Source organism: Camponotus vicinus, unplaced genomic scaffold (assembly GCF_025532165.1).
Source record: "Camponotus vicinus isolate PSW18456_S1 unplaced genomic scaffold, iyCamVici1.0 SCAF_11, whole genome shotgun sequence".
NCBI lineage: Eukaryota > Metazoa > Arthropoda > Insecta > Hymenoptera > Formicidae > Camponotus > Camponotus vicinus.
The window spans coordinates 1,333,994-1,359,144 of NW_028141947.1; the positions used below are offsets into that span (position 1 = coordinate 1,333,994).

A 25,151-nucleotide genomic window follows, 5' to 3' on the forward strand; every position below is an offset into this window, starting at 1 on the left:
AGACAAACGCTCAATAAGCTTCGTGTTACAAACAATCAAGAATGCGAAATTCTCAATGTCAATTTTTTTTTTTTTTTTTTTGCGAATTAAATAGGGGAGGTGGGGTGTCCCGAGAGGACGAAATTTCGCTGTTCATTTAAATTTAAGTAACCCCCGTCGCTTTTCTGACGACTTCTGAATACTTTAGCGCTCCAATTTGGAGATGATTAATGTCGGCTGTTACTTTAATGGTCTCTCCCACGAAACGTCCCTCCCTCTCCCCCTCCCCCTCCGGAAAACAGACTACATTTTCGCCGATGTGTCCGTCATTAATATTAAGGCCGGATCGGTTCTCCGGGACACCCCGTAGACGTTGTCGCGTGTGTATCCCATTTCCCTTCGCGCACCCTCCGCCTCCGCCGTCCCTCCGCCCCCTCTTCCCCGGCTCTATTTCTGACATTCGCCACCGTTCGCGCCGTCGAGCAAGCAACCACCCCGAAATGTACGCGCGTTCGATCGAACGCACTAAACATCGCCGGTAAATATACGCACTGCCGAACACTTGGACCTTAACCCTTCGGCCAAGGGCGTTTATCGCCTGCTCTCGGGGGACCGCGTCCTATAAGATCCATATTTTATAAAGAACCCCAAAGGACGAGCAGACCGAAATGATTCCATTTCTCGAAATAGAAAAAGTCGTTAATTCGTGAGAAACGAGCTGGCGTCAACTTTGAAGTCCAAATTTATTACACGCGCTTGTACACAATTTTTGCGCGAGACAAAAAGGTTCGGTATATCAATGAAAATTTACACAATACATGCTTTTATACCTCATCGATTGTGCTCTAATAAAGTTGTAATATGAATGCTCCCCTTCTTTTTCTGTCTCATATTTTGTGGCAATAATATTGCAACAATAACGAGTTTCATCAATATACAGGGTGTTTCTTAAACATATACTCCTACATCCCTGCCTGTGGAGTTACACTCCTCCAAAAATGGGGGTAAAAATGGGGTTTTTATTTTTTTCTCAAATTTGGAACAAGTTAAAGAAATGAAATTAGGTGGATATTTTCTACTAGTAAAAAGGTTATTTATTAATATTTTTTTCAGCCCCCCGTATTGTTATAAGGGGATGAAACTAGCAACCCTTATTCAATTTTTTTTAGAACTTTTTAATATTTATATGAAAAAAATTTTCGCACTTATTAAGAAACACCCTGTATATTTTTCTTCAATCAAACAAAGAGAATTGAAATATCTTTTTCTCTCTTCTTTAGAAAATATATTTATCTCATATAATTATTAGGAGAACCGCTAGATTTATCACAATATAATATATATTTTTATTTGGCCAAAATATCTTGGGAAATAAAGACTTGCTCTATCGGGACGCATCTGGCAAGATGCCTCCAACAGATTGAAGCGTCTAAAGAGCTCAACTCTTCTGCCATTTAGACTGCCGAGGACGAAGGCGCTCAATCATTCACGACGCTTTGCTCTCTATCAGCCTAGCATTCTGCTTTGTACGTCTGAAAACGTCCCCGTTAGAAATGTTCCCGTTCACGTCCTGTCCATGTCTAGTCTGTTCATGTCTGGCATCTTTTCACTGGATCATCCTGGCGGCCGGTGACTAAGACAAACAGGCGACGAAGGCTGGAGAAATGACGAGCGAGTCGTTAACTTTTTTTCTTCTTCTTTAACTCGCGCATTCCGAGCGTTGCTCCTCGCTTTGCTACGCAATGGAACATGCTGGCCAGTTTCATCTCTTCATTCCGACTCTCACGCTCCGACCGCAGCAATCGTGATATTGGGCCCGATAGCAATTTTCTAATCGCTCGCTCTCCTCTTAATGAAAGCCCCGACCATGTGGAGCCTCTTAATTCTCCCAATCAAGCGATCCTTCGCCTTTGGATTCTTGATCACCTGGATCAAATGAACGTAGAGTTTAATCAAGAAGGAAATAATTTGTTTCTAAAGTGGAAGCGTCATTATATCCGACGAATCAACAATCAGGATTTTTTCACGATTTATCATGCGTGATGCATGAAACAAAACTCGTTTGTGAGATTTAATTTTAGATTCTCATCCTGTACTTAAAAGTAAACTTGCAACTCTAGTATAATGTATGTAATTAATATTTTTTTTTAATGTAAATGGGATGGGTTACAAGTTAACAAATAAAATATCGCAAGTAAATTGAGCTTTTTGTGATTAATATTTTGAATTTTTATTTGATCAAATTTTAATTTAAGAAGGGAGAGAGAAACAAATTTTAATTATAAGAATATATTTAAATTTAGAATATTCCTCGATAATTTCGTTAAGAAAACTTTTTTTTCAGCAAGAAAAAATTTTATTAAAAACTTAAAAGAAATTTCAAAAAATTCGAAATGTAATTGGCATTTTATAAATGTTTTATTTGATTTGTTATATTATTATGTGATTTTAGGAGTAATTGTATATCTGCTAGAATTAACACATTTAAAATTTATCACGACAAAATGTCTTAATGAAAAGTTTCCTTACATTTCAGGATCTTGCGAGTTTCCATCAAGTTGGACGGGAGAATGGTACCAGTATGGAAAAGCCCCAGTCACTATAAATACAACCGTTCTCGGAGATAAAGCCTGCGTCGAAAGGACAGATGACAAATATGTCGTTTTGTAAGTATTCTATTATTTCGACATCAGAAAAAGATATTAAATTAATCATGTTTTTCTCTTTTTTATCATTATTTGTTTATGATTGATAATGGAGATTTTTCTTGCAGCAATATTGCGGATAACTGTTATCAATGTATGATTATCAACGGACGACATGAAAACGTTATCCAATATCGTGAAGGTACGCCCTTTTTATTAAGATTAAAAACGAAGCGCGATATCGCAGGCTTTTTGCAAAACTAGCCTTTTTAAAAGCTTCGGATCTTTATTGATCGGCTTTCTCTAAATTTATAAAGAGCCTGCGACATGTAAAAATAAGAGGTCGTTAAAACTAAAAATATTCTCTCCAGCGTGGTGCAACGGGGAACGAAAGAATTTGGAAGAATTGTGCAGTGTGATCACCTCAGATGACATGCTCTATTCAATCTTCCGCATAAACTCCAAACCGATATCCTGCCCATTCAGCGGGTCGTCGTTTACATTCACGTATAATCGAGGTTACGGCGAGTGTACAATGCCTATAAGTCTCGCGGAGAAGTGTACAGACGAGAGTAAGCTTCTCCTCAAGTACCAGGCCTGTCCGGACGTCGAAGGGACCGAAAGTAACAGTACGTTACAAAAGTATATTATCCGCTTTGGAACGACTTAATTTACCGCGCTTAATATGTTACATCATATTTCTATTATACTTTGACAAATTGCTTTCGGACGAGCATTGTAAAAGTAATATCCACAATGGGACAGTTTCACAGTCTGCTCAGTAAGGTTGTTATGGTCTTTAAAAAAGTGTTACAAATTTTTTTTCCCTCTTCAATTTTATGCGATCATTATTTTGTTTTTTTACAATAATTAAAAAAAAATTGACGCATATATATAACCAAATATTTTGAATAAACATTTTTATATAAAATTTTATATAAAATTTATTTTCTTTTGCAACATATACATAAAAAGTTTTATATTTTTATGTTTAATAAAATATATTTGATGGTTTGCAGCCGAGGAGTTACAATGCCTTGCGGTTTGGAACGATGGCCGTAATAAATATCTGGTGGGAACCTTAAAAGGGAGGAACGTTCAGAGCGACCCGTACAGGTGAACCATGTTATTTTAATTTCATGTAACGTAACGTTTTCAAGTCCGTGACAGCAGCAGGCGCTGTTGCGATTTTGTCATAGCATACTGCGTGCCTCAAGTTGCTTATTTACATCTGTTGCACCTGTACGCCAGATGTTTTGTGTACTGCGGTTTTAGCATGTCACATTTTAGTATGATGTTTATGGTATTAGGAGATTATAACTGATATTTGAGACAAGGTGAAAAGATGATTAACCGCTTATTTGTCATCTTTCACGTAGCTATTATTGTCATTCTTATACTTTTTATTATTTTCATGAAGCGTATATATATAAATATGTATGCTTATGAAAGCGTAGTAACTAATAAAAAAAAAAAGAATAAAATAGCTCCTGAATTTGAGAAATCATCAAATAACATTTTTACAAATTCATAGGTGTTTTCTGTATGAAGAAAAGCCTCATCATCAGGGAAAGATGATTTATTTGCTTGCTCAGTCTGGCGATCCGACTTGCAATGGTTTAACCACGGTTTCTGAGGGTTCACCCACCATAAAGCTTACTAAAGGTAATTGTGCGGAATGAAAGTATCTCTTTTAAAATCAATAAAAGGTTTTATTTAATCTTTTGTAACCTTTGTTAACAGTCGATAAAGAACATGGTAGATGTAAATATCCATCCTGGGTAACTCAGCACCATGATTGGCACTCTCTCGACGGTACGAAGAATTATCACTTTACAAACAAGAATGCTACTCTGAAAATAAAGGCACAAACGCAGGATATCAATGGCGAGACATTCCACGAGGAAAAAATCGTTTGTCATAATTTAGAAAAGTATCCGAACGAAAATATGCAAGGGAATAAAGTGAAACTGGTCGCTCATGTCACCAGCGGCTGGTAAGTAATTTCTCAACTCTCTTGCGGTTTGTAATACATATTACATCAGTTTCGTCAATTGAATCTATTTTTATGATTTCAGCGATATTGGTTACGTTTGCATGATATTCCACAAAAGAGACAGTAATATTATCGAGATACAACAATCAGGTGAATACTTTGGATGTGCAGCATTGAATCAAAAATCGACCGAGCGATATATTTCATTTTTCTATTTTTTTTATTACAGATCAAAAAGCAATTATGCCAGACGAGGCGTGCTCCATCTCTGATCCTTCCACGATGCCGTATATGACCTTAATAAGTAAGTGCTAATCCATGTTACATCGTCGCTTATGAATATTGATAGGATTGTGTACCATGCATTCCATGTTGTTACGGGTTAGTGGGCGAACAGCAAAATGCATATGCAAATCACATCTCTGTTTTCATTTTACAGGTACGTCCTTGCATCAGAGAAAATGTCCTAATCTAGGACGATACGAGATCCTGGATTTTGCTCCGTCGCATATGTTGTCAGAAGCTGCCATGTCAAGGCGACAACGGCGTAGCGACTTATCAAGGACTATCAAGAGGCGAACTTGGCAGGATAACACCGAGGACGCGGAGTGCAGGAGTACGAACATTCAAATAGGCTGCACTTCGTCTGATCAAACTGAAATGATAATCGCCAATACATGTGAACATGAAGAGATTGGTAAATATGAATAAATTTATACGATTGGTTTTTATAATTTACAAGAGATGTATCTATGCACGTAGAGAAAAGCAAGAAATCTAAAAACTTGATACATTTTGGCAGCCTATTTTTGTCACGGTAGTTGGGAGGAGAAAGGAACATGGTACACGATAGCTTCGCAACGGAATTCCGAATTCCCAGCCAGCCTAGGGCAAACATTTTGTTTTTCTATGCGCCTTGAAGGAGTCAGAGACAGAGTTTTGGGAAGAGGCGGCAGGCAGAAGCAACAAGAACAAGAATTATGGCTGTCTGTGCCATCACGAATTTGTCAGAGAAACTCTGAGGACGAATATACGTATAGACTGTCAAATCAAGGTAATTATAAAAATATTTTCACATAATTGTTATAACTAAAGAAACAATAATTTTAAAGGTTACTTGATCATGAATTATTTTAATTAAAATTGTATGCAAAATTTATTTGTAACAAATTATATTCGATTGAATGAAAATAAAATTGTAAAAAAAATAATATTTTTAGAAGATAATATTTTTAATATCGCAAATATTAAAAAAACTGCAATGAAAAATAAATAGATAATACATATATCTTATTCAGTTCTATTATAATCATAATATTGAAAAATGGCGAAATAATTACTGTACTTTGTCACAGCTTTAAGATATATTACGTTGGCTTTGAACACTCACAAACAACCTAGGTAAGGTGTATAAATATTCAATGCTTATATTATGTTACAGGGGTGTGCGAAGACTTAACAAAGGCAGCTTCTAGCGCAGCGTTTGCTCCATCGTTGTCCCAGCCTTTGTTTACCTTAAGCACAGCAGCTTACGTCGCTATTAATACGCTACGCGTATTACTCTGGAGATGATCTGCAGCTATTATGTAAGAACTTGAGGTACTATAATTTCCAGCACGACTTCTCAGGTATTGCGTGTTTCTGGAAGTGTATATAGCTTACATATAGTTTGATAGCTATTGAACGATCGATGAGCTGTCAGTACGTAAGAACGATGTGGGAAGCGTGCAGCTAATAATTATTATTGTCGTATTAATTTTCGTTTCGTTTCGAGACAGCAGCCTAATTACGCAAATTAGTAATCACGACGTGTTCCTCGACTATTTATATATGTTCGCGAATTTTATACACAATTATTTTTTATAACATCGCCTATCGTAATTTATCGCGAACTATTCTAAACATTTCTTTAGAATACAATATTTGTTTTAAAATGTAAAATACGAAATGGTATTTTATACTTCAAACAAATTTATGTCGTACATATGCATTTGGGATGAACTATTATAAGCTCTGATGATACTTTTGAAATTACGAAAGTGTATAATTTACGCGACAGCCTCGAATCACGACCACTTTTGAATATCTAAACTCGAAGACTCACATGTATATTCTTAAGTACGGCGCTACTGTAAATACGACCAGGATATAAGTAATCGAGATATTTCAATTGAGTTATTTTCGAGTGAAAATTTGGATATGCTATGTAATTAACAATTTAACAGATTGAACTCGTATTTAATATAAAACAAGGGACATAGGTTTTATCTCTTAGCTAGTATATACAACAACTGTACATAATATAATTGAAATATTGTATAAAGACTGTTTTTAAAAGAGTATGACAAGTATACCGCTCATGATATTGCATATTGTTATTGAAAGTGCGTGCATTTTCAAGGACATTCTCGAGATCAGCCTCGCAATCGAAGATCCACGTACATGTGACGCTCGTGTTACATTATCGTTCATAAGTTCGTGAATCGGAATAATTCAAAGAATAGAAAAAAGCATTAACACAAAATAATTTTTTTTAGAAGAAAATTATTTTGTCCGTTTTTAAAAAAATCGATCACGCATCAATATGCAATTTATCAAAGATGGAACTAAATAAAATTTAAACTTACAATTCTATCAAGACAATTTTGTCAAAAAATATCAATCCTTTAAACTTGCATAGTATAGAAAAAAAAGAGGTACGTTCTTCTTGAACATTTTTCTCCGAAGATTATCATCTTGTGTTTCTGAAATTAATAGTTTTAAAGCACAGTCTTTGAAGAGTTGAAAGTAAAAAATCACACATTGTCCTTGTCGCATTCATAAACTTATTGAACGATGCTGTGCATCGTCGAAGACTTTCAATAGGCCTAACATATATATGGCCGAGTGTGGTACATTTGCGGATGCATTAAAACACGTACTCGTTGCGTGCGAATATACATAGTGCTTTTGCATTTCTGGCACAGAGTCAGTGGATGTCGGAATAAATCAATCGCGAATCTCATTATCTCCTATTTATCATCGACGTCATCGTACACAATTCGGCATATGTATCATTCAAATTCAAATGTATGGCATCTCCAATTTTCATTTTGTGTTCGAATATCGGCAAGTTTCGATCCGCGCCACTAGATTCATATATCACGATGAAATATTCCTTTCAAATACCGGGTGATATATTTTCTTGACAGTTTAACGTTTGTAATCTCTTGCAAACGTTACGTGTGCTGTACAAATATCAACGGATCGCTGGTGTGCTTCTTTTGCATTTTCGAAAATTAAGATAGTGTACAATTACAAGTAACGATATACATATAATCTAATTAATATCTATATCGTATATTGTGATTCTCTTTATTCCTTATAACGAATTTCATTTTGCATGGATGATGCAAGATTCATTATTATTTTTTGAAAACTTGGTTTATTTTGAAACATCTTTATTTTAGCGGTAGTGTGACGGTATTAATAATAAATCATACATTTTTTTATCAACATTAGTCGAAGAAATAATACGGCTAGAGCGATAAAATTTAAAAATACTAATTGGTATAATGTTGACTACACGACATCCTGAAATTTACATTGATTTGAGTATTAAGTAAAAATAATAACATAATCTATGTGATATTACGAACGAGGGAGGGAAGCCAAGAATACGGTCCATCACGCGAAGCTCAATAGTTTTCTATTTTTATCAAATGACACTCTTGCATACACACACACATACACTGCAATTGTACATATATAAAGTTTTATTGATCATACGCGTATATATGTACACACAGATATATACTTGCATGTATCAAACTACATGTACTAACTCTAGAGGAAGTAAAGAAGCGATAGAAAAAGAAATACGCGGAAAAACTTGAATATGCGGATACATTTTAGTGTGAATTTCGCCATCCATTAACTCTGTGACATCCATCACATATAGGCGTAAATGTGACAGCCAAATGAGAAACGAAACTGAACTCTAAAAATGCATTTTTATTGTATATATCGTATATTTTCTAAATAATGGACTGTTCCGGAATTCAGGAGATTTGTTGAAGTAAGCGAAAGTGTATGGATTCGAATTATATTAAATATTTGAGCACTTGAATAACGAAGACAGATTCTTATTTTTATACAGATAGGATGGACTTGTCGCGATGTCCTAATGTCCCCCCCACACACACGAAACTCGACACGGTTAAGCGAAAAAAAATGTAGTCATATACATACGAATAGATACTTTACATAAGTTTTGTAATTACTGTATTTATATTGTTAGCATCTCATCTCCGAAAGCAGGAAAACGATTCTCGACCGTAGACGCCTAGTTGATTACCGTCGCAAACATTTTTTATTAGTTATTAATATTGTCTCAGCATATATATATTATATATATTATATTAATATTTTATTATATTTTTTGTACGACTCTATTGTTTTATACATATACATATATATATCTATATATACTATTTTGAGAGACACGAGATATCTAATAATAGTGACACAGTGCAGGCCTTGTTACTTTATGCGCGTTTGAAAATGCGAAGCAGAAACGACAACCGATATGCCTTAAATATACAATTTCTAATGCCTTATGCGAATCACAAAAGTACGAACGGTCGGTTACTTTCACACACTGGTACGATTTCCTTTTCACAAAATTCGACAGGACTGATACACACTGCGTGCGTGCGTAGATCAACGATATTCAATTATCACACCTCCCTACACAGCGTGAACGTACGATCCCCCCCGTATAGTCGGTACGGCTGTATTGAATTCCGGAAACAGATATTACACGATGTAACTTTAATACTTCTAAAGTAAGCTCTAATTTATAAGGTGTGGAAGTGAGTAATTGAAGGTCGCGAGAAACCGAGGGAGAGAGAGACGCGAGAAAAAGTAAGAAAGAGAAATGATAATCCACGAGTTTTGTACATCCACATGCGCACAGGTATATTTTGTTTATTGCTGTGATGAATTATGTAATTATAAATATTAGCGTATAAGGCGGTTTGAAAATGCGGCTTTTCTTGCCATTCTAATATAATTGCGAGCATTAGTCACACACTTATTCCCCCCACCCGCTGTTGGAATGTAAGCCTCTTTGGAAAAAAAAAAAAAACCTTGCGGTTACGGGACGACGACCTATTTATCCTCGATGTATTTAATTGTACGATATATTTACGGCATACTTGTAAAGCGCCTTGGATAAACGGACTCGTCCAGAAGGCGATTCGCCGCAACGACAATTTCGTACAGGAGAAAAAAAAAAGAAGAAGATCCGATTTATTTTGCTACACGCGTGCGGGAATTATGCGAGAACAAACTACGCCGAGTATATATGTATATGTTTATCCTCGCGCGAAACTCTGACACGGTACTTATTCAACGACGCTAATATAACAGGGAGACTTTTTCTTAATAAATAAAAAAGATTATTGCCAACACTCTCTCCGTGTGTATCGATGAAGTCTCCAGTCGCTTCCTCCATCTCTGTTGCTTGCAATCGATAGCGTTTGTGCCGTAATTATTATCGTCGGGCTACTTTCCGCTGAACTATAGATTTATAATGATTGATGCGAAACAATCAGAGGTCGGTGTTGCCTGGCTGAGTCTCTGCAGTAAAAAATATTTAAAAATATTGTTAATATAAGATTATTGGATTTTTTATGACATTTGATGCAATTTGAACGGATTAATTAAAAGGATTAATACTAACTTATATCGATCACTTAAAAAAATAATTTATACGAAACAATCAGAGGTCGGTGTTGCCTGGCTGAGTCTCTGCAGTAGATCTTTTTAATATTTCAATTTCGAGTAAGATAATTGTATCGAAAGATATAAAAAAGAAAAGCGAAATTAATTGATTTAAATGAAATTCGAGATTAAAAGATATTGTTAATATAAGATTGTTGGATTTTTTATGACATTTGATGCAATTTGAACGGATTAATTAAAAGGATTAATACTAACTTATATCGATCACTTAAAAAAATAATTGATACGAAATCAGAGGTCGATGTTGCCTGGCTGAGTCTCTGCAGTAGATCTTTTTAATATTTCAATTTCGAGTAAGATAATTGTATTGAAAGATATAAAAAAGAAAAGCGAAATTAATTGATTTAAATAAAATTCGAGATTAAAAGATATTGTTAATATAAGATTGTTGGATTTTTTATGACATTTGATGCAATTTAAATGGATTAATTTAAAGGATTAATACTAACTTATATCGATCACTTAAAAAAATAAACATTATTTGCATGCGATTGTATATCTATGACATAAGCAATTCTCAAGGAATGGATGCGAAAAATAATCGCGAAACAAAATTAGGGGTAGAAGGACGCGAAACACAAATATAATAGAATTGTAATAATAGCCGGTCGTATATAAAAAGAAATATATTTCTATCATCATGCGCATTCTAATGAGGGGCTAATTTTTTCACAGCTTGATTTATTTCGCGAAAGAAATAGTAATTCATTCGCTCAATCTCGGCACGTAACGACGATTCGCGTGACTGCAGCGAATTCATTTTCTTCGCGCATGCAAGATTCCGGATGATTTAAAATCCGCCGGTTTAACAGCTACAATAATGTCGGCTAACCCCGTTAAATTAAACTTTCTTTTAGATAAGTTGCATTAAACAGAGAAACGTTTTCATGATTAACTAATTTGCAATTTGTGTTTCGAGGAAAAAAAATTCGTTTCACTGTTTTAATAATTAATAATTATTAACAAATATTTCACTATCTTAATTAATTCTAATTTTGTTGTGTTTATTATTATCGTTGCATCTTATCATCTGTATTAACTCTTTTTTTTATTGATTATATTATCTTGTTTTTTCAATATCTATTATTGCAAGAGTAATAATATATAAAAGGAATCAAGAATCTCAATCTCGACATTAATTTTAAGTTTGTTGATCATCATAATTAACTAGTTTGCAGTTTGTGTTGAGAGAAAAAATTCATTTCAGTATTTTAATAATTAATAATTTTTAATTTAATTTAGTGAAACGAATATTTCACTGTTTTAATAATTAATTTTAATTTTGTTGTTTATTTTAATCGTTGTACTTTATCATCTGTATTAACTATCTTTTTCTTTCTAATGATTATAATATCTTCTTTTTTCAATATTTATTATTATAAGAGTAATAATATATAAAAAGAATCAAGAATCTTAATCATTAATCAATCTCGACATTAATTTTAAGTTTGTTAATCATCATGATTAACTAGTTTGCAGTTTGTGTTGAGAGAAAAAATTCACTTCAGTATTTTAATAATTTTTAATTTAATTTAGTGAAACGAATATTTCACTCTTTTAATAATTAATTTTAATTTTGTTGTATTTATTATAATCCTTGTTGTATTTTACCATCTGTGTATTAACTATCTTTTTTTTCCATTGATTATATTATCTTCTTTTTTCAATATCTATTATTACAAAAGTAATAATACATAAAAAGAATCAAGAATCTCAATCATTAATCAATCTCGACATTAATTTTAAGTTTGTTAATCATGATTAACTAGTTTGCAGTTTGTGTTGAGAGAAAAAATTCATTTCAATATTTTAATAATTAATAATTATTAATTTAATTTAGTGAAACGAATATTTCACTGTTTTAATAATTATTTAAAAATACATTAATTTTAAGTTTGTTAATCATGTATTTATATCAAAGCTATAATTTTTCATGGAAAATTTCTATATTATTTAATCATCACTAATTGTAAGATTATATGATTATAATCTGGGACAATAATATCTTAAACAATTTACTCCAAAACACATATATCAGATGTGAACAAAAAATATATTTCTGGATAAAAAACCACTAGAATGAAACACTTTAAAGAGCCTAATCGCAATCAGAAACTCGCGCAGACGCATTCCTTTGATCTTCTTCGCGATTTCATCAGTTCAATCCCAGAGATAGAGTAGCACTACATCGATAGTTAAATACGAGAGGTAATATCAGTACTGTCCTCGTATCATTAGAATAGTGATAATGGACGTGCTTCGCGAAAATTCGTCCCGTTCAATAATAATTCTACCAATATCAATTTGTTTCGGCGTGTCTTTTAATAAAAAAAAATATATAAAAAAATATACATGCATAATAGCGAGAAGTTCTGATGATTTAAAAAATACATGTGAACTCGTATCAGTTTATTGCGTTGCAATTGTCACAAGTTTAATCGTTTTCGAAGATTAATAATACCGACACCAGCGAGATATATGGCGGAAATATTTCCGCAGGACGTACTCTCGCGTCTCGGCAAGATACCGGATATCCACGTCGCTCGAATCTCGCAGCGACCGGATCCTTATCGGGCCACTTAAAGCGCCGATAACATGCGCCGAGTGAACGGCTGGTGCTCCTCGCCCACCCTCGCCCTTCCACCCTCCGTGATAGGGCGTAGGGCCGCGCGCACACTGGCCTAGTCGAAGGCAGGCACCACGTGCTGCTGCCAGACGTATAATCGATAGTGCACCGTGCTCTCTGTGCCACCGGCGGTCAATCAACCCTCGCGCGTTTGGGGCCGGCCGGATGTGCGATGCGCTTTAACGCAACGTAAGACGTGCGACGAGGTCGAGGAGGGATCGCGGTCATCGCCTGAAATGACAATGGACGAGCGCTCATTCATTCGTTCGTGCTGACTTGTAAGTCGCATCCCCAAGAACGCCCCAAAAGCGCCGAGATCGCATTTGCATCGTCGATTGCACGTTTTCTTCTTCTTTTTCTTTTCTTTTTTTATTTATTTTAGAATCATTTTGATTAATTAATTAATTCTTGTTGTGTGGTAGGTTGTGGAAATTAGCAGAATTATTCAGCTTTCGATGTCAAATATCTCGGTGAAATTTTAAAATAAAATCTAAATTTTTAAATAAAATAAAAAATAAGATTGATATGATTTTAAAATAAAAAAAACTTTCGTATAATGAGAATATTATATATATAATATATTTTTTTTAATTATCGCTAAGATTATAAATTAACATTAAATTCATGAAGATACAATGCTTTGTGCATTATTTGGATAACAAAGTGTACTGCAGTTTGCGTTGGAAAAGGAATTGTTACGGTTAATTAAGCTGAGCTGTCAGAGCAACAGGCCTGTAATTACTCGGATAGCATGACGCATTACTTGTTTCGAGCAATCGGGTGACACGCTTATCGTAAATCAAAGATACCCGGCCATCAGCGCTTTCCTACCATTGCAATTAGTGCAATTAAAATAGCCGGTTTTGCAACGGAAGCTCTTGAAATAACATTCGGATGATACGTTAGCGATTATAATATTTATACACGTAGTACGAAACATTTACATGGCAATTGTGCTGTGAAATGATGCCATGTGTCATTATCAGTTTCGTTGCACCCGGGAGTATTTCATGGTAAATGTGATTTCATGACGCAGCACCTTTTTGTTTTTCTTTTTAATTCACTTTACGTCCTGGGCAACAGGATAACAAATTGAATAACATAGTTCGATTAGCAGTCGCTCCGAGTGACCCAGTAGGTGGGTTGCATTACGTCGATGCAGGATGCAATTAAAAGAAAAGAGTGCAGGCTCACAAAGTTATCTACTTTGTGGCAGGGTAAACGCGTAGTTCCTCAAGAAACAAGTGGTCGAAGGTACGTACGTCATATTTAAAGCATCTCATCTCTTAAAGTTTCACTAATGATCAATTGCATTCGCGCGACGAATTGAGCTTCTCGTAGAAATAATTGAATTGATGGCTTCGAGAAAGACGCGAATTAATTTTCATAGATTTAAGACTAAAGAGATAATATTGTAAAATTACTAAAAAAATATATGCTGTACAAGAGGCTTTGGAAAAGCCTTTTAATTTAGAAAAATTATATTATAGGAACTGCAAACAGTTCTTATTGATTGAAAAGTAAATATCTCCTGGCTCATGCCTTTTTCAACGATTCATTTATGATTCATATTGATATAGTATGTGATATTGAAAGCGACAATATTATATTGACAATATAACTTTATGTTCGTAAAAAAAATCGCAATATTCCTCATTCGGCTACCCTTTTATCGTTTTCCACATACAATAAAAAATCTATGTATTAACATAAATTATATAATAATATGAAATATTTGATTGATTCTCTTGATATGAATGATTTTGTATTTTCAGAAATAAATAAAAAGACTATAGTACACCTCAAATTATTTAATTTTGAGGAAACTCAAGACTAAATATTTTCTTTGACAAGTTGTTTGATTGGTATAGAATCGTGAGTCATATATTCTTTTCATTTTAATTACGGCATCAATTTCTTTTTCATTAGAACAGAGTATAGATGTACTCGCGGGAATAATACTTGATAGAGCTCTGCTAATTTTTCAGAGTGAGGCTGATTTTATTATCGAGCTGGACACGCGATAATACAAATTGCTCGGAATCGCAAAGCTACGTCTTAAAAGAATTGAAAAATATTCATTTTTTAATTCTTCAATAACTTGTAATCCTTTTAAATACGCGATAAAAAATACATATTATCGTATATATAATTGTTTTTATGTTTATTGATAAATTAATAAAAATAAAAATAGAATTAATAAAAATATATATCATATTTTATCAAGAACAACAAGAGGGTGAAGCAGGAAATCCGACGCTTTTTTAATAACACACGAGTATAAAAATTTTTCTAATCTCTCGGGTTTTTTGTCCGAGGCTTAAATGTGGGTCGTACGCGTGCATTTCACGAGTTGACGCGTATTTTTCGACGTACCAACTCGTCGACGGATCAAAACAGCGGCCGATGTAGGGCAGAACCGTCACGGGGTGAACGGCACAAGCCCTCTCGGTAAGACATCGCGCATCTGCGCAAACGTCGCGAGTGTTTGTCGGCGAAGCTCAATAATTTGCTGCTAACGTAGCGAAACTTCTGTTACGAGCCGATCGAGATTGGAAGACGAGACGATCGCAGGCCATTAAATCGTCGCTCGAGCAACAAAGTCAATTAACCTTCGAGCGGCAAACTCATGTGAACCCACAGTGCTATTAATTTACTAATGATGCAACCAAACAGCTTCGGATTTTCTTCCCTTCGTCGTATTCTTAACGCTAATACTCTAGGATGATCGATTATGATGTATGTATGTACTATGCTCTTCTAACGAACAATAACATCCTTGAAATAATGGTTTGTTAATATTTGCTCGTTAGATGATAATTTGTTTTTTTTTTCTTCACGTCATTTATTTATTTATTTTAGTTTATTCTATTTATTTTATTATTATATTTCATATTATATTTTTATTTTATATTTTATATTTTATATTATATTTTTATATATTTATTTTATTTATTTTATTTATTTTATTAGTTTATTATTTTATTATATTTTATTTTATTTTATTTATTTATTCTTCTGTCTGTTTTTTAATCTCGAATGTCTTAAAAAAGAACTGTGTTAAATTACTTAATAATTTACATATCGTTCTGTTCTGACTAGCAATGCTGGACATCGATCATCTGTTAAACTTTAGAAACTACGCAGGCTGATCCGTTTAATCTATTCTATTATTAAATCCATATATATTCCGAGGATATTAATCGGTTTCGCGAAAATTCCGAATTACTCTTATCGATTGCAGTCCGTACAAACGCGAGTACTTCCAAAGTCGATTCGCCCTCGCTCTTCCATCGACAAGTCGGAAGTGTAACGGGGGATGAAATAATTCATTACGAGAAGCGCAATCCAGGGATAACTCAGTCGGCGATCGTTGTACCTCGAAGAGTTTAATCCAAGGTAATTGAATATTTCGTTGGGAAAATTCTCTTGTAAGCATACCGAGTATCGAGAGATGATCCGTTGCCGGGGAACGTGTAAGGTGGCTTGTAAGAGGGCTTTCCGTGCGTCTCTATCGGGGATGTATATTAAGCTTATGTATTCTCGTTGAAAGAAGAGCCGCGATGTCGTCCGGCTTCTCAGCCGCTTAATTAACCAGTCGATCGTATTTTGCGTACCATACGTGTAACGCGTGTATAAAGCTTGACCGGCACGGAAGAAAAATAAGAGGTCGCGTGCGCGAAAGGAGGAATATCGGCGGCCTATCGATCCGGCGGTAATTATACGCGATCGATGTTAAGAATCCCTCCGAGGGACATAATGGTGTCTAATACTCGGGACGTTACACATTACATGTTGGGATAAAGCAATGTCATCGGTGACAGATGAAAAAAATACAAAAAAAATTGCATTAAATGACGATATTAAGCGTCGTTACTAATTATCTTATTTAGAATTCTTTTACAATAGGTAACATAAATTATACTTGATAATCTATACTCGAGATTAGTCGTTATATTTACAGAAAGAAATGTATGTTTTATGGCTATAGCGATTTAATTATCGCAAGAATATAATAATTAAAGTGAATAGAATATTTTTATGATAATAACATCCATTCTTTTGCGAATAAATTACGTCATTTATGCAGTTATTTTGTGATTCGTACGCATCGCATGCAGCTGTAAAGAAAACCGGCACTGTAAATGTCATCTGATACGATATATGGGTAGTAGAAAATATCGAAGGGAGAAAATATTACGCGCTTATAGATATTTGGATAGCTTTCGCAAAGACTTTCACGAAATGCAAAAGAAACATATCGTCTCCCTTATAGCTAACTCGCAAAACAGACCTTTATACTTGAAAAAGAATACGTAATAATTGTGAAAAGATGCGTGATGCAACATACATGTCTTCCATTTTTGTTCGTGGTATTAATTCATAAATACATATTGTTAAGTATTTGCAAATTTTTCAGAATTAACGTATTTTGCACTGGTTTCTCTCTGTGTAATTTTACGCCAATTTATCGTTGACCCACAATCAGTCTAAACATACATGTAAAATATCCACTGTTATTTCTTTCGTGATGTTGAATCTTTTCCTCTTATATGCACGCACGCATTTACGCTGAAAAAAATTGTAAACTTGGCTTAATATTTTCAAATTATTTTTTCAATTGAAATATTTAAGTATTTAAATTAAATACGACATATTAAATCAAACATGACTATTTAATTTAAACACTTAAATATTTTAAATAATTAATAAATAAAAAAATAATTTTAATAATTAAAAAAATAATAGTTGAAAATATTTAGTCAAGTTTACGCCAAATAAAAAATACGCATTTTACCATGTTCCATATTTTCATGCTAAATTTGATTAAGATGAAGCTTAAAACTTCGATCAGCCATCTTACCCCAAATACACTTTGTTGTCGATAAATGATAATGGGGAATTATACGGATAGTTTACATTTACATCCCACGCTTAAGTGTGCTGTGTTTACGAGCTTCTTTCCCAAAACTTATTGCTTGGGGAAGAAAAATGTTATACTAAGAAATATTTATTATATTAAAAAGAAATTTTACTCTGATAACAATTGTGTTCAAATTTTATTTTTACTGGAATATGTTTCTTGAGAAGATGATTTTTTGGAAAGGTAGACTCTTTTCAAATTATAATATTTATCATTACAATTTGGCTTATCTTTACTTGTCTAGCATCTATAAAATTTTATTGAAAAGCGTACTATTAGATAATATTAATGTGATTGAGGTTTAATAGCAAATCGATATATCTACTTTAATTTTTATTACTCTGTTATTTAGTATATAAAAAGAAATATCTTTTATTGAAAAGAAGGTATCTTTAATCTCCCTTTTTGAGATTATTTTCTCAATAATAAAATTGGCACGTGTGTGATAAATTTAAAATTCGATAATAGATGTAGTTCTAATTAAAACTCCAGTTTCTTTGCGTAATGATCAGAAATTCTATAGTATTGATGGAAAAAGTTTCAATATTGACATTTAAAAGACAGAATATTAACTTTACATATTAAGACCATATTTCTGAAGAGATTAATTAAATTTCATTCTTTTCTATAGATACTAAAATTTCTAATAGATTTTAGTGTTGTAAATAAAAAGTTTGAAAATTTAATTATTATTAAATTTATTTATTAAAATTTATTTATTTAAATTTAATTATTATTAAATTATTTAATTATTATATATATTGAGATTGATTATAATTTTGACAACAAATTATAGTTTTTCCACATATATTTAGGGATTTCTGATAGTACTTTTCTTCTTTAAATTTCTTTTTTCATCAAAAATCCTCGGAATATTCGTTTCAACATACTTTAGTACAGAAATGAAATTTCCAACTCGCTTAGTCATAATTCCACAAATTTTAACGCGAGTTTGGGCAAGAATATCTCGAGAGGATAATTATTATGATTGAAAACACGACCTGATCGAGAATTAAAAAACTATGTGACTTGAAAATATTTTGCGTTTGAAATTCGGAAAATGAATTTTTAAGAGTTTCAGACGTAACTCTTGAGATAATAAATTCCGATCGATGTCTAGAGACTCTCGCAACATCGCTCCTTCAGATATAATATTGCGTGCATGAATAAATAAGACTTTTTATAATTAAAATTGATTAATACGCCTAAAGGTTAAATCCCTAGTTATTTTTACGTCGCGTTACTTTTATCCAGCAGAGTTTCCTTCAGCCCCAAAGTCGCGAGCGTATAAAAGTCATATGTATATAAAATATCAAAATACGATCGGTCTTCCCTTTTTTTAAAGTTCAAAATGAAATGTCCAAGTCAACTCGACTGTCCCTCTACTCTTGGTTAAGAAGATTCAATGACGCCGAAGTCGATCTCCGTCTCATTTTCATCCCCTCCTTCACCCTTATTCCTCGATTGCGTATCGCGATCACCCTCATCTCCGCGAGATATCGGGAGGACGCAAAATCGAAACGGCGAATCGACCGATGGGAAGAGAAAGAAAGAGAGAGGGAGGGAGAGAGACAGGTGGAGGCAGCAACAACAACAGCGGGATTTAACTTTAACCCGCGACGAGGAGGAAGACGAGAAGGAGGAGCGGAAGGTGGTGGAGAAGGTGAAGCGCAGGCGTTCGCGCGCTCCTGCGCATCGTTGCCCCGTTGCTGCTGTTGTACCGCGATGCGACAGTCATACGTGGGGCGCGAGAGCGGGTGGTGCTCTCTGTCTCTCTCCTTCTCTCTCTATCTCTGTGCTCTTCTCCTCCTCTCATTCTCTCAAGCCCGTATTCGGGAAAGCCTTAGGTATTTGCGTGCGAGACCGCGTCGCGGGATCGCTTCGCGTGTTTACGTCCCCGAGCGGCCAATACGCCTCCACGCTCGTGCATGTGCATGCGCGTGTAACACGTGTATACGATACGTATGTATGCGTGCGTGGGTGCATGTGTGAATGCTCGTTGTCACTCGTGGACCGACCAAGAGCACGGTTCGTCGCGTCAGTCGCTTCTCCCCCGCGGCTCCGAGATACGCGGCCGCGATCAGCTGTGTCCCTCGGCATCTGTCAAACTCTAGATCCCTCGGTATCGTAGGCCCTCGACGGGGGAAACGCAGGTGCGCACCGACGATGCGATAAGGGTGAGGATTGTTGTTTTTCCAAGCGCCGCTCTCTCTCTTTCTCTCTCTCTCTCTCTCTCTCTCTCTCGAGGGACGAACGGGTCAGCGCGCTTTCCTCGCGGATTTTCTCGCCCCTCGTGACCGCCTCGCGAACCGGTCGGTGCACCGTTCCTGTCGAGGGGTGCATCGCAGTCACGCTGCGAATGACGTTTCTCGCTCGTCCTGACGGACCGACGCGTTTGATAGCAACAGCATTGAAACCGGTAGAAAAGGTAGGACACATAAGAGAGATCGGAGCTTCAGGCACCGCGTCTTCTTTTAAAAATATGAAAAAATCTTGCATACGTGATATATTGTCAGTAATATAAATATAATTATTTATTATATATTTATCAATAATTCCTTTTGATGACTAACTAAAATAAAATTATGTCAGAAATATAGTAAAATAAATTTACTAGATTTCTTGGCTCTATTATCTCGGACAGCTCTTGGTGAAGCTAAAAGCCTGAAGCAATTTTAATGCTTATTCGCGACAATCGGATTTCCAAAGCTAAAATCCAAAGCCTCGAAAGTTGATCTCACCGCGGTTACATTGGCTTCAATTCCCGGTTACTAACCGCGTGAGAGCAGCTTGTTGTTGAACGCGGCGGCCGATCGAATGTAGGTCGGGACGATGCGAAACGTGCTTCGAGAGAGAGAGACTCTCGACGAAGCCGAGTTTTAGCTTCGCCGCGATCGTTTCCTCCCCTTTCTCCGAAATCGGAACTCGGACTCGGATATAGACAATTTCTTCCGAGTTCGAGGCGAGGATAGATATATTGTTCGACGTACCCAGAGGGGTTTGATGCTCCGACAATCTTTTTCCGAGAGTCGCGAATGACTTTGCGAACTTGGATGCGCACCTAGACGAGCGCGAATTGTTTGTATAACGCGATTCTCGTTTACTTTGGATTGCGTTTTGCAGGCGGAAATGCGAAAACTGAATCATATATCTCGTCCCCGCGAATCAATCGTTTCAAAGACGCGCCGGATTAAAAGTTATTTTAATTTTCGCACTGAAATAAATGTGACACGAAGATATTTTTGACGGTATATTTTTAATAATGAAACTGTAGAGAGACCTATTTGAGTTGTAATGAAATTGTTAAACAATCATAAGAGAATCAGTCATATGATTGGAAATTTGTTGCGGTGTTATAATTATTTTCATCAATTGTTTTCTCGTTTATTTTAAAAGAATATCGATAAAAACTATATGCTGTTTGATGTATGTGTGTTTATATATTTTTTTGATGGTGTGAATACCTAATTAATCAATTTAATTTCACAAATTATAAATCCTTTAAATTTTTTTAATTTAAACAATTGAGATAGATATTTAATTATCTTAATTAAACATCTATTACAAATAAATATTAGACGAAGAAACTTTTATTTAAAAAAAAAATTGCAATAAATGTCTCACAATGTTTAGTCAAAAGTTATGTACATGATGTGCTCGAATAAGCGTTGGAAATATCTAAATAGAAATATTTGAACGCAATAGAAAAGTTAATTTGGATCGATCAATCTATCATTTTCAATCATATTATTATTCCCACTTTAACCTACTTTAATATGGCATTAAAGACATACATAATGAAAGGAGATGAAATGCATACAAAATCAAAATGCATGAGTTTCAATTTAGCGTATTTTTGAAACGATCTATTTGATTAATTCGATTAATCGATTTGGCTCTCAGCTTTTCAGTTCTCCTCTCTCTCTATTCTTCTTTCTCTATCTCTGTCTCTCTATCTCGATTCCCTATTTGCCTTCTCAATTGTACTTGCTTTAGTGCAAACGCATTTGACGTCCAATTTATATGCAATGCATTTCTGTTTGACGCTCGAAAAGGACTCGCTTCGCAGCGCATAATAATATTCCTGCCGCCTCTGTGCGATAAATATCTCTCTCGCAATCCTTTCTCGCTCTATTATATACATTTCTTTCTTATGCGCTTTTGACTCTCTAATAGATATTACTCTCTCTAATATGAGAGATACCTATCTCCTATATTTTCATTCTTGTGTCGCGATGCGGTTATGTGTGTTCGAACCACAAATGCGTTGCATACGCAGTAGTGCAACTCCTATAATTTGAATTAATTAGCAACGCGCGTATATTTGAGCATTCAAAATATTTGAATTGTTAAACTCCAGTATAAATGTGTATGGCAGAGAAATATTCAATGATAATGGTAAATGAACTTATAATGATATTCAAGGTGTAGAAGTAGAAGTAAATAAAATGTGAAATTCTCGATAAATTTCATTTATAATATTTATCATAGATTTATAATATATTCTCATATAAAAGAAAGAGCTAAAAAGAAACTTATAAGTTTGTACTAGAGTGTATATTTTAGTGAAAGTGTTGACGATTTCTTCGTGAAACCTCACTATCGCTTTTAAAGTTTTTAAAGTTCGTGCAAATCAAGAATGACTTGTAATTATATTATACATGCGATTATCACAGATACACAGTAAAAAATAAAATGTCATTTATAACATTTTTCACATGTCCCAGAAAGTCCACTTTAAATTTTAAATTAAAACTCATTCGTCCTATATTACTTATTGACAAACTAAAAATGTTAAATAATTGACACAATACTTTACATTTATTTTTGTTATCGTGACTTTAAGTGTAATGTAAAAATAACATACAAATTAATTAAAAATTACATGAAAAAATAGTTACAATAATTCGTAAGAAATGTTGAGGACATTAACATATAATAGTAATTATTTTAACTTAAATTATTTGTAATAGAAACATTTGATTTTAGTAAATTTGATTATTTTTGTATGTCAAAATTCAAGATTATTTGAAGATTCACTTAAACTTTTCTTAGAATGTTAAATTGACTTTGAGACATGTTGATTGTTTAAAATGATTATGTTAAAGATACTCAAAATAATATTCCATTTCTAAGAGACATATACAAAGTGTCAAGTTATAAAGTTGACATAAATCTAACACATGAAAACGTTATAAAAATAATAACATACAGGTTGTATATTAATTTTACATTAAAGTACTAATCAAAACGTGGTAATACAAGCAAATTTTAACATATGGACGCACAATTTTTTACTGTGTATTAGTTAATATAAATGTATTTATTTTAATTTCGTTGTAAAGTCCCCGCTAGTTAGCAAATAATGTGTGTTTATCTCAATCTATTATTTTGAAATTTTGATTTAGACATTTATAACAATTATTCGAAAAATATGGAAACATTTGCAAACACTGCAGAAACAAATTTCCGAATAAATTTCCGGATTTCACACGATGATATATCGTAAATTATTCGACAAATAAACAAATTCTGTTTTTTAAAATACATTTCATACATCGCTTGATACATGATATGGGTCAACCAATCAGATTGATTCAGGACACGATACTTTGTAACTCGTGTAATCGCAGAATCTATCTTTAAAGTACTTGAAACGCTTTCAAAATGTCAGCCTTTTTCTCTCTATTCCGCTTTAGCGAAAATATTAACTGTGCAATTTGAAGATAAAACTGTGCAAAATGAAGATAAAACGTAATAATGTTATATTAAGCATTGAAAGCAATAATTCTGCGAAATTTCCATTGTAATTTACAAATCGCTTCTGAAATTATAGACACGTATCTAATTAAGTTTAAGCGTGAAACAATGCTCCGAACGTGCATACGCTCGAGGAAAGGTTGACGCTATTATACCGGATGAAATGTCGGAGTTGTATTTACGTTTGGGCGATGATAGACGAGCGAGAATGGGGTAGGTCGTTGTAACGATCGTCCATCCATCAGACAGGAAGAATCGAAGCGTATAAAAGCATCGAAGCCGCGACCCGTTTCGATGGTAACGAATCACCGACTCACGGAAATGCGCATGTTGCCGCGCGTGGTCAATTAATAGGATGATTTTTTTTCAATACGCTATCTTTTACGTTTATATAACCGCATTTGAGAAATGTTAGCGTTCAAATGTCTGACGCGCAAAACGATTATGAGTGATTATTGAGGCAACTTTTAGCGCACTAGCGTAAAATGAAGTTAGTTATGGCTAATTGGGAGTTAAGGTTCTCTCAAAAGAGAGAGAGAAAGGAGGAAAAAGGGATAAATTAAAAAGTTGAGGGGCTCGATAAAATGGATGGACCATAAGTATACACAATCGCAAGTGATTCAATATGAACTCGGTACCTATAAAGAGCGAGCCCTACGAATTATTGACTTACTCTACTTACGCTAAATCCCTTCACTTAACTTTAACTAATGTGCACAGATACGGCTTCTAAAGGCGGTTATATCAATGCCACTCAAAATTAAACTCGGCTAAGTAAATTTTCTCTTTCTCTTTTCGCGTTAAAGGTAACGCTATAATCTAATAAAGTGCAGTAAATTACTAATTGTAAGTTAAGCTTATTTAATTCGTGCTTGTTGACACAGTAGCTTTAGATCCGCGTTATCATCCACGTTGCATACATGTGGCTCGACGCATCCGAAACGAAGAGGATTAAAGTATTAAATAATTTTAGGTATTAATTTTACTAAATTTAGTTAATTTAAAAAAAATGTTAATTTAAAAATTTAGTTAATTTTAAAAAAATTTATAAAGTTAGTTAATTTTCTTTGAAAAGCGAAAAAGATTCGAATCTTATACGTTGTTGCGTCACGCGAATAAAGAGATCGTTTTCGCGTGTTTCCAGCGTCGCGATCGTCGAACTTGTCGCAATCTCAATCTCCGACCCGCAACACATCGTGTTACAACAAGTCTTCGTTTTTTCTCGGTGCCAATCATCTCGCTCGAGCACCATACTTCTCTTGCCGAGGATAGATGATCGCCTCGGCTCAGCGTAGCGGAAGCACTTGATCGTCCAAGTCGATGGCGCCAACATGCGCCGAGTTTTCCACCTGGCCGATAGAGAGAGATAGATAAAGATTGCCGAGAAAACAGGCCGAGGGAGAATCGGATAAAGTTTTTTCCTTGTGACGCGAG

General features: G+C 34.4%; 2 protein-coding genes across 11 annotated transcripts in view; both read left to right on the forward strand.

Annotated features, from left to right (window-relative positions):
* Window positions 1-10,073, forward strand: part of LOC145961207 (uncharacterized) — a 21,027-nt gene extending 10,954 nt beyond the window's left edge. Inside the window, exons 3-13 of the mRNA XM_083081189.1 lie at window positions 2,516-2,645; window positions 2,753-2,826; window positions 2,996-3,253; window positions 3,644-3,740; window positions 4,159-4,289; window positions 4,368-4,620; window positions 4,703-4,770; window positions 4,850-4,924; window positions 5,060-5,317; window positions 5,423-5,674; window positions 6,062-10,073. Coding sequence (XP_082937315.1) covers window positions 2,516-2,645; window positions 2,753-2,826; window positions 2,996-3,253; window positions 3,644-3,740; window positions 4,159-4,289; window positions 4,368-4,620; window positions 4,703-4,770; window positions 4,850-4,924; window positions 5,060-5,317; window positions 5,423-5,674; window positions 6,062-6,192 — 1,727 coding nt within the window. The 3' untranslated portion in view covers window positions 6,193-10,073. The remainder of the gene's footprint in view (window positions 1-2,515; window positions 2,646-2,752; window positions 2,827-2,995; window positions 3,254-3,643; window positions 3,741-4,158; window positions 4,290-4,367; window positions 4,621-4,702; window positions 4,771-4,849; window positions 4,925-5,059; window positions 5,318-5,422; window positions 5,675-6,061) is intronic.
* A 3,043-nt stretch (window positions 10,074-13,116) lies between these two features.
* LOC145961194 (uncharacterized) overlaps window positions 13,117-25,151 on the forward strand; it is a 49,772-nt gene continuing 37,737 nt past the window's right edge. For 5 of the 10 annotated variants that reach the window (XR_014435582.1, XM_083081141.1, XM_083081148.1 and 2 more), the window contains exon 1: window positions 19,680-20,134. The gene's annotated coding sequence lies outside the window, so the exon portion shown is untranslated. Of the gene's footprint in view, window positions 13,312-19,679; window positions 20,135-20,195; window positions 20,386-25,151 lie in introns of those variants that run through there. The other 5 variants (XM_083081143.1, XM_083081147.1, XM_083081149.1 and 2 more) reach the window with 4 other exon arrangements.